The following is a 10970-nucleotide window of genomic DNA, read 5'->3' as shown; positions in this document are numbered from 1 at the left end:
CCCCAAAAAAAAACCCCCCCCCCCCCCCCCCCCACCAAAATTTGTCCATGGAAATTCAACAGCAAAAATGAAGAGTCCGTGCAACTTAAATCAATATAATAAGAAGCTGACTATTCTCAGCATTTCTAGTTGGCATGGAAGCATTGAACTAGTCCAAAAGAGTTTCATATTTATCAGGCACAAGCATACAAGAAATTGATTCTATCATGGTGATACATGCTAAACTATGATATATCATAATAAAACCAATTATTCAGTGTGAGAACAGTATTAACACACATGAGGTAAGCCAAAATAATTGCAACAAATAAAACCTTGAATTAGTAATTAGGCTTGAGATGAGCAAACTAGAAAGCTCAGCTTCTGTCCAACTACACTTGGCTATATATCCAGAAACTTGTATATGGGTTTGTACCACTAATCAGCAGGTCCTAATATTTTCCTTGAAGTTCAATTGAAAATTATATAGAAAACTCACAGACCTCTCATTGAGCAAAATTAGGAAGGACATTTTTCAACGAAATATTCACCATATTGCTACAAACGAACGGTCAGATGCAGATATGCGTATATATATGCATGTTGAGTACATGAGAAGGCCTACCTTTCTAATTAAGAACAGAAAGCCCTCTGTCAAAAGCTTCCCCCTTTTGGTTGCAATATCCTGAGCTTTGTGCACCTACGCAAGTTGAAAGCTAAAATGGTAGGACCAAATGCATGTTTCTTCTACAATCAAATACTAATAGAAACTAAATTGTGTAAAATGCAAAGCTTCATGCAAGAGGAATAGCACTGGATACTAGTAAATTCAACTCACCATATCAGTGACATAATCCACCACAATGTCTTCCACAAGTGCCACAGTTTCTGGAATTGGCTGACAGTGCAGCACTAGAAGTTCAGTAAAGATTAAGGGATGAAATAATACCAATGACTCATAGAAAAACAGAATCAGTGCAACTTTTAGACTAAAAGTTTGATATTTATAAGGCATTAACCGCCAATTCCTTTTGAAGTCCAGTATCAGTTGACTAAATAAGAAACAATAAACTTAAAGCCACAAGAGGAAACATAGCAAGAAGAAATTCTTCCAGCAAAATTATCTCTATTTTATAATGGAGAGCAGGGAAAGCAACATGCAGTAAAACAGAAAGAGGACCGTACTCCAGCAAAGAAGGTTATCCATTTTTAAAAACAACTAGACAATATCATTACAGAACTCCCAACTCGTGAATTTCTGTTCTTTCCTAAGAATTAGCACAGGTCCTCAGTCCTCCCAAAAGCCCCTCCAAACATTATTTTTACTTGCTAGAACCTAGACACAAGTTTAGAACTGTTGTCTAAGAAGATTAAAGTATTTCTCATAGACAGAGAATGGTGTTATTAGCACGTCGTTAAACAGAAAGCAATAAGTAAAGGCCATATTCAATCTGGACACACACAAACTGCAAATTTTCCCACTATCAATGCATGTAGAGACAAAAAACTAGGCAAAGCAGCATGCCATAATCATAACAATTCACGAGTATAAACACCATGGACATACACAGATGAAAACAACAAAAAGATGAACAGGTGAAACAGAGAGGCATCTTACATTGATAACATCTCCAAAACCATACATCATGCGTTGCACTATGTAATAAATAAAAGAAATGTTAAAAAATTAAACAAGGTGAAGTGAATTAATATTATTATCACATCTATCTAATAGTCACTGACGGTCTTTCTGAAACATGCCGCGTTTCCTTTTAAGTGAACTTTCCGAAGGTTGTGATGCTCCTCGTACTCTAGCTGCATTTGAGGGTAGCCCTGCAGAAGTGTTGTTCATTTTCTATTTATTATAACGTCCACTTCTCGACCTGCCAAAGTCATGTCATTACCATCGTTAACAAACACCATCAATCAAACACATCATATTATCAGATAGATACATCATGCAAGCTAAGCACCATAGAAAATAAACTATAAACTGAATGCATAAAGAATGTCCTTCCATAGTTCTTGTAATGGATATCACCAACTTAACTGGTCTACAAATTAACTCAAAATCCATTCTGTATAAAAGGGAGCTCATCAATCATCATATAACTGGAACATACAGTCCTCTATGCAGCACCCAATATAAACACAATCCATATGATTCACTAGACAAAAAACATTATTTTACTGTATATGATCATCAAATAATAGATTTCGTTAAAAATTGAAAATTATATCTACTGTGCAAGTTAACACCTCTTCGGATGAGCTTATAGCTTATAGCTCATAAACATGCTTATTTAGGTTATTTTTGGATTTACTTATTTTAAGCCAAAATAATTTTTAATCACTTTTGTAGTGTTCGATTAAATAGAAAAGTGATTTTATCTAACCCAGGCAAGAGTGCTTAATAGTTAGGGTTTTGGCTTTAAAGCATGTAAAATAAGTCAATTTTAAGCTTTTCTTTCCAGTATGTATATTGCGTCGAAGCCATTACTGAATAAACAAGTTCATCAAATGATCAGCTAGCAGGAATATGAAGGTGTTGATGAAAAAGTAGAAGATACAACAACATGGAAATACATTTAACAGTAATTTCGACAGTCGCAATTACATTTTCGTTAGGAAATCGTAGGAATAAGGAGCTGAAAAGAGATTGAGAAATCTGAAGAGAAACCTGCAATGGTGTCGACGAGCAAGAAGACAAAATCTCTGAAAGAAGGGTATTCGCCGGGATTTATATGAGAAATTATTTGGTAACAAATCACAATTTCCTTTTTTCCTTCGAAGATTTTTTATATTTAAGATATAATAAATTATATATTGTCTTAATTACGAATCATAGTTCTATTTTTATTCTTACCGAAACATTTTTAATACAAATATGTTAAAAGTATTATATGTGAATTTCATACATTTCAATGCTATTTAAATTAGTTTACGTTGTTATAAATGTATTATATTTGTTCCGAAATAATAGTCGTTGAATTTATAATAATATATAATATTGAATCCGAATTGTATTACAACTATCATTTAGATATTTTAATAAAGTTTTAATACAATTTTTCAAAGTTTCACCTCCGTACTCGCGCACAAACTCTACATGTATTACCAGCTAAAGCTGATGGATTCAAAATGAAGGTTGGTGCCTACACAGGATGAACAAATTGTTGCTATTTCTTGCTTCATTCTTCTTGGACCACTAACAATAACTCCAACATTTGATTCTTCACACTCTGTAACTATCTCTGCAAAACAAATATCCCTATGTTTTAGAAATGAAAATATCAGATAATTCATCAGAATAATGTACTTGTGCTTCTTAGCTAGTAGTAAAAGGAGTAAAGAGTTCAAGCTTAACATACTTTTTAGATTAGGCCTTACACCATAGTGTACTTGTGTTGCTCGAGTAAACGTTTGAAATGGTAGACTTTCCAGCTCTATATCCGCGTTGTTAAACCATGAGCCTGTACCTGGAGAAGTCATCGGTGTTGGTATGTCGTTGTTCTGAATCTGCACCATTTCCTTGGCCTTCTGTTTCTTATTCCAAACAAAGGCAGCTGATGCAGTTACAGCTATAGACACACATAAAAGCAACATACTGAGAGCTGCTCTTTCAGAATACGAATATATCATCCCCGTGTTATGGTCAATGGGGTAAATGTAATACTGGTTTAGAATGGCAATGAGCAGAAGAAACATGATGAAAGAGGATGTGATTACAGCCCCAAGCCAAAGCCAATTGTTCTGGCCTAAAACTGCGGAAACTGGTCTTTCTGATGCATTGGGCTTAAGCCATAGTGTTTTGAGGAACTTTTGGTTGTCTTTTAGAGGTTCTGTCTCTCTTGTTACATATGCTTCAATCTGTATCTGTAGTCGCGACATATTGTAGTTGGTTCCTGAAAGGGGAAGGAGAAGTTCCAGCATGGCGAGATCCGTTGATTTCTTGAAAGCAGCAACAAGGAGAACTTTTGGGATCTTGCAGCCTGTTGAACCAGCAATATAAATCAGCTCTCTGATGATTGATATAAAAGGAGTTATGCCACTGCCTCCACTCACCATAACTAGCATATCATGTCTGCAAGCAATTTTCCACATCAAGTAAGAAATTTTGGAAACCAAAAGTAACTGTTCCATCTATAGTTTGACATCGGGTTTATTTCTCAGATAACCACTCAACTAATAGTCATTTTCTCAGAAAGTCGTCATTCTTCTTGATTTCATTTTTCTTAGCTTCCACAAAGAAAGTGACTCACTTTCTGAGATGATAACTTTTAGTTGAATGACCATCTGAGAAATTAATTTGTTTGATACCTCAAGAATTGGGTTGAACTCGGTCCATAAGGACCCTCTAGAGAAACTTGAAGATGATGTCCTGGCGTAGTCGATGAGAGCTTTTCAAACAGTTTCTGAGACCATTTCCCTTCACTTTTTATGACAATGCTGAGTTTCTCAGGTTCCATGTTACTGTTGGAAGTCACTGTAAATGGATGCCACTGCAACTTTGAAATACTAGGCACATTTATGAAAACTGAACTCGTTGGATTGTACCATAGCCCTGAAATCAGAATATAAAAATACAAAATGATAACACCGCGACAACGACATGTATCAATGGATTGAAATTCCATTGTACCATAGAGTGAGTTAATCACCTGGACTTTTAGAGAAGTTTAGTTCCACTGCTTGGCAAGGTAAAACACGTGCAGAAACCAAGCAAACGCATTGTTGGGATTGTAAGAATCTCAAATACCGGTCAATCAAGAAGAGGTAAAATCCAGGAAGAGTGATGCAGGAGTAGGTAAATCCAACATGGAATACGAAGAACACTACGAAGATAATGTAGAGATGATGTGTATAGAAAAAAAGCTCGAACAACTTTCTCCTGATTCGCGGGAAACTTGTCATCCACATAGCTATTCCTGCAAGCAAGGACACTTCTCCAGCCACAATGGAAATTCCAACTTTATTCCATTCCAACATCTGCATTTTTCGCAAAACAAAATTGTAAATAGGTCACCAATGTACTGCTCTATTTTCATACTCAAGGGAGACGTTGACATACTATCGAAAGCTGATGAGTATCAGCCCAGAAGATTATGAAACATAAACCATGAGCAGTGAAGAGAGCCATGACAGCATGCCCAAGCCAAATATGATACTTGACACTAGACTCTGATGTGAGTCCGAAGAGTCGCAAAATGGATGATCCTCTAGTTACTGGAAAGAAGAGAAAAGCTAGACAGATGTTTCCTACAAGGCCTAGCATGAGAGCCACATTTTGTAATTTAGCTTGCCATCTGTCCAATCATCATTTTCATCCATCATTTCACTTGTCATTGTGTTAAAAACAAGAAACAGAGTTCAAGATTTCAGTAAAATCTTACACTTTTACTCCCATCATTGCTGCAGATTGTCTGGTTATAGTCTTGAACATGCCATGTGTGTAAGATGAGATTGACCAAATGAGAAGGGCAGTGAACATGAATAAGAAACACAATTCTATCCATGAAACAATGCCTAAAGGACCTTTCGTAATCGCTGGTCGACTCCATGAGTCGAAACGAGTACCTTTTGAGGTTCTGTTACCATAAAACAACAAAGAAAATAAAGGAACTGTATCTGTTTGCAACAAATTTTAAACATATGGAAAATAAATCAACCATAAATAAATAAATCATCTTGTAGAGTCTTACAAAAATTTCGATGTCTACAGTATCATATAAGTCATAATAGAACAATACACTACCTACCTTTCATCATGTACATTAGCATACTTGACTAAATGGAGGAAAATACATCCCAAAGTAGCAATGAACAGAACTGGAAATGTATAAATCAAAATGTTTGAACCTGCAAAGCAAAAAGCATGAACACTTGAAAGTCCAAAAATGATTGACTAAATGTATTGAAGATTGAATGTTACATACATAATTACATAAAACAAAATAACATGTAACAAAACTAACACAAAGGTCCTTGTTTCAAGTTTCACTACCATTCCTCATAAAAAAAGAATCAAGCACGCACGTGAGGTAACGTGGCATAATGAAACAAATAAAAGGGTGGAAGAATTAGGAGAAATGAAACCTTGTTGTCCTAAGTAAGTGGAATTGAGTTTAGCATAAAGATGAGGCAACCAATGCAAATAAAATGTGTTTGTGGGCATCATTATCCAAATCATGAAGTAGCCCATTAAAATCAACAAAACAAGAAGCTTTATTGCTTGTTGAATATTCCAACTCATTTTTTGAACAAGAATTTCTTTGGCATCCATTCCCCTTTTTTGTCTGCGAGAAATATTAGTCTTTTGGCTCTTATTTAAAATGGATGAAATTCAATACAAGTTAAAATAAAGGAAAAGAAGACTCACTCCCCTTTTGACCATTTGATTGTTACATCATTTTTTTTTTCTATATTTGTCCTTTTTTTTAAAATAAAGTTTGATATTTTCTAGAGATAAATTATGCTACTTACAAAGTTATATATATGATTTCACAAAGAATAATAGTAGAAAGTATGATTTAAATTATGTCCTTAAATGTTTTTTTTAACAGGGGTATATTGTCTTATAAATTCAGTTAATATGGAATAGAGAGTATAATTTACACCTTAAAATTGAACGTTGTGCGGGTTTTTAATTGTTATCATTCATATGGACTGATTTTTAATATTTGCTTTCTTTGATAATGGAATTTAAACCTGCTGAAAAATCAGTTCTTTAGAAATCGAGAATATGATCGAGCATAACTTGTGAACTATTATAATCTGAAAATATAAATTTATTTCAAATAAAAAATATTTTTATTACCAAGAATATAAATTAAAAATCAACACAAAATAGAGACAAAAGTGCAAATATCCCCTATTCCTCTTTTTGGCTTTTTTTAGTCTGGCAATGAACTAGCGTCTTTTTTGGTATGTTCTGTAACTGTAACTGAGCTCATTTAATATTATGTCATTTTTGGGTCAAGTTAAGAAATGACACTAGATCCTATTTGGCATTGTTGTTGACGGGTTAAAACATTTATTTTGGGAAAATAAATTTAAAAAATGAGGGATCAATAAACTTCTTTTAAACGGAAGTAAAACAGTTTTACGGTTGGTGGGAAGAAGCTAAAAATTTCTGTTTTTTAAAAAAGGCAGAAGCAAAAATAGATAATTATTTTTTTGCAACACTAAAATATTCCTTCAATATATACATATTTACCAATATATATCTTCTTCTTTTTTAGGTTTTCCACCCGGCGTCTGGAGCTCACATTAGAGCTCCGACTAAATTCGGATCGCGCACTGTAGGACTCATTCGTGGGTGGCGCTCCCAACAGGATTTTTTCCATACCCAGGGTTCGCTCTTACTAATTAATTAGCATATCTCATAAGTTTGGTTAAGTTTCATTTAAGAATTTTTTTTTATATTTTATTTACGTATAAATATTATTATTTTATATTTTATGTATTACTTTATGTAAAAAAAAATTGTAGATTTAGAAAAAAAAGGTAAGAACAAATTTTTGCGAGATTAGAAAAAAAAAAACAGTTAAAGATTTCAACCCTCCCAAAAGGTATAATATTAATTGAAAATTTTAATATGTACATTTTAATTTAATAAAAATAAATTACTTTTTTTATAATGGATTTAAATAGTTTCTCTCTATAAAATAATCTTAATATTAAAAGTATATTATACTTGTCCTTTTTCATAATTTGACTCTCAAAAATACTTTTTAAAAAAGATTAGTCAAACACAAATTATTTCTCTTCAAAAGCACTTTTCTAAAAAGTTAATTTGAACAAGTACTTATAGATTAGAATATTGTAAGACCTGTTTTTTAAGAAGATACTTAAATTTTGCAGGGGTCCTATTACCATCTTGTTCTTACTTAGAATGAATTTATTATCCCATTATGAGTCTACGTGGCATGTAGAGTGTAGTTCACTCTCCAATAGCGAGTGAACTTAGCCAAAAGTAAAAAAAATAAAAAAATTCCGTATTTATTTAATTAGAAAAATATTTTTTTCTTTTTTTTTCTTTTATTTTTTTTCGTACTTTCTCAATTCTTTCTTTTCCATTATCTTCTTCACTCAAACTCAAAAAATTCAATTACCTTTTCTTTATTTTCTTCAACTTACAAGACCCATTTACATCGCCCCTTTTTGTCATTGTTTTCCCTAAATTATTGCTTTCTTTGTTCACTTTTAAAGTCAAGAGAGGGGGGGGGAGTGTGAATTAAAATTTCCTTCAGTCGACTTCCTACTTTGGTCAGTCGACTAACTTGCACGTTAGTTAAACAGATATACAGAGATAGTAAAAGCAGTAAGTAAATGACACAGAGAGTTTATACTGATTTGGAACACCGATGTGGTGCCTACTTCCAGTCCCCTTGGGTTACAAGGGTTTCCTTAAGAGCTTGTTGAGAACTTGGGTGTTACAGAATGTTACAATTAAGAGCCCCGTCTGATATGCAAATCAGATCTTCTTCTTCGACACAATCTCTACTTGTATAACATACACTCAGATCTTTTTTTCTCTTTTCTTTTCAATTGTTCACTCAAGTGTGTACAAAGCTTTATGAAAGATAAATGAAGATTACAATATAAGTTCAAGTGAAGTGCGTACTTCACAACTAAGGCTAGGAGAGGATTATATAGTGTTTGAGGACTGCTCTTGTTAAGGAATAACCCAAGGGTATTTCAAATCAAGGATCATAGCTGAGTCCTTGATTTCGGCTGGTTGATTCATGTCCATATGAGCTAGCCGATTCCTTCCTTCTTTGGAGATCTTCTGGTGATCTTGATTCTCTTCCTTCTCTGGAAGATATTTATGTGATCTTGATACTCGCTGATTTTCCTTCTTTAGAGATCTTCTTATAATCTTGATTTTCTTCCTTCTCTTGAAGATATTTGTGTGATCTTAATATTCTTCCTTCTTTTGAGGATCTTCTTGTAGTCTTGATACTTGGCTGATTTGAGTGTCTATCTTCCAGATTACTTCATCCTAGTCAGACGCTAGGATTGTGATTGCTTCAATTCTGTATCCCGTGAATGATGGAGGCGTTGCTTCAGTGAGGGCAGCTTGTTTCTTTCCTTCTTTGGCGTTCTTCCTTTTTTATTCTCATGCTTGATTTAATATAAATCATCTTTGATTGAGTTCCAGCAATGTCAAATCTTCTTTGAAAGGCATGCTTATCTTGCAAGATTTGATTTGATTCATTGAGTTTAGATTGTTTTGAATAACTCAATCTTTGGTTAGATTGATTTGAGTGAATCAATCTTCTCCTTAATTCATTGCTGCTGATTTGATTCTTGAAGCATCAATCTGTAGGATTTTGTGTATCTAACACAAATACACTAGTCTTGATTTTCCTGCGACACAAGGTAGTTTGTCATTATACAAAACATTATAAGTTAACAATCTCCCCCTTTTTGATAATGACAAATTTAAATATATGATTTAGTTTAACTTCCTTGTTTATCAATTTTCTAACTCCCCCTTTCTGTATGCTCCCCATTTTTGTATGCTTCTAGTATAGTTATTTGAATTCTCCCCCTTTGACATAATCAAAAAGTAAAACAAAATAGCAAGAACAACTAGACAAGTAGTAGAGTAAAGAATTTATTGTTGAGCACGATAATTTCAAGATTTTTAGAGTCAACAAACCCAAGCAAGAAATCACCATTTTCAACAAGATCACGAATAAAAAGATGCCCTGGATTGATACAGAGTATATTTGGATAAACTAATAGCATTGTACAATCACAGAATATTGGAACGTCTTCAAAAGATAAGTTGTAGTCCAATGATTGATGTGTCACCCAAAGAAGCTGAGTACCACAGCTTCCAACTGCAAGATATTTGGATTCAGTAGTTGAAGTGGTATGGAGGTCTGCTTCTTACTATGCTAGGAAATAAGAGATTTTCCCAAGAATTGACATGTTTCACTAGTGCTTTTACTGTATTTTTATCACCTGCAAAGTCAGCATCTAAAAATTCAGATAAATTAAATTTTTCAAAGAAATGATACCATGGTCCCATTTTGGATATTCCAATAAAATATCGGATTGATTCGTTTTACTGCAGTGAGATGCGATTCTTTTGGGGCAGATTGAAACCTTTGCAAATGTTGAACATGATGTTTGATCGACTTGTAGTGAGATATAGTAAATATCCAGTCATTCCTCGATATAGTTTTTCATCAACCGCATTTCCTTGATTGATGAAAATTCCATTTTCTAATTGCTTTATTTGTAAGTTGATATTTCTCGAATTGATCAAGTTCTTGTTTCATAGCTTGTATCCATGACTCATCCATTTATTCATTTGAATTCTATTTGGGATACACGAGCTTCTGGTTCTTGCTTTCGTAGTGAAGATCTAGTCTGACTTTTATCATCTGGTTTTCCCAAGATAAAATTTTCAAGGTAGCTTGCACTGTATCTCCATTCCCTAGGGATAGTGGTTTTGTCAGCTGGGGTAGTCGATTCAACCTCTGCAGGAGCTAACTCTTCGGCAACAGATTCGATTGCTTCTGCCCAAAAGTGATCAGGGAGATTTTGATCCAACAACATTGTTCTTGCTATATCTTGTAAGGAACGATATTTTCTTTCCACCTTTCTATATCGTTGAGGTGATCTGGGTAGGGCTGGCAGGGGGACCGGGTCGGCCAGCCCCTCCCCGGCCCGCGACCGGTTCGAGAATCGGCTCGCCGGACCCGGTCCCATAAGTTCTCACGGGTTGGGAGGGGTTTGGGATAGGGGACCGATTAGGGGTCGGTTCACCCTTTGGTCCCGGCCCGGCTGAATCGGTCGGTTTCGCGGGATCCCCTCAATTTTTATTTTTTATTTTTTATTTTGTTTTAAAATTATATCCGTTGGGGACCGTTGGAGCAACGGCTAGTGGGCCCCCCCAACAGATTTATTTACCTTTTTCACTTCCCCAACACCCCCTACCACCCCCTACTTTTAATACTTTAATTTAAACCCTC

At 34.5% G+C, this 10970-nt stretch overlaps 2 protein-coding genes across 2 annotated transcripts in view; both read right to left on the bottom strand.

Moving 5' to 3' along the window:
• LOC102583468 (transcription initiation factor TFIID subunit 13-like) overlaps positions 1-2757 on the bottom strand; it is a 3876-nt gene extending 1119 nt beyond the window's left edge. Inside the window, exons 1-5 of the mRNA XM_006360139.2 lie at positions 2660-2757; positions 1723-1862; positions 1598-1635; positions 818-877; positions 605-679 (exon numbers count right to left, since the gene is read on the bottom strand). Of these exons, the coding sequence (XP_006360201.1) occupies positions 605-679; positions 818-877; positions 1598-1635; positions 1723-1831 (282 nt within the window). The 5' untranslated portion in view covers positions 1832-1862; positions 2660-2757. The remainder of the gene's footprint in view (positions 1-604; positions 680-817; positions 878-1597; positions 1636-1722; positions 1863-2659) is intronic.
• Positions 2758-3093: 336 nt separating this feature from the next.
• Positions 3094-6262, bottom strand: LOC102587336 (ferric reduction oxidase 2-like). Its single transcript, XM_006360148.1, has 8 exons — positions 6076-6262; positions 5739-5838; positions 5373-5567; positions 5051-5285; positions 4641-4968; positions 4300-4543; positions 3351-4063; positions 3094-3233 (listed from the first exon to the last, which is right to left on the bottom strand). The coding sequence occupies exons 1-8, from the start codon at positions 6260-6262 to the stop codon at positions 3094-3096; spliced, it is 2142 nt and encodes a 713-aa protein (XP_006360210.1).
• Positions 6263-10970: the final 4708 nt, after the last annotated feature.

Source organism: Solanum tuberosum, unplaced genomic scaffold (assembly GCF_000226075.1).
Source record: "Solanum tuberosum cultivar DM 1-3 516 R44 unplaced genomic scaffold, SolTub_3.0 scf00315, whole genome shotgun sequence".
Taxonomy (NCBI): Eukaryota; Viridiplantae; Streptophyta; class Magnoliopsida; order Solanales; family Solanaceae; genus Solanum; species Solanum tuberosum.
This window is presented reverse-complemented; position numbering and strand designations above follow the sequence as displayed.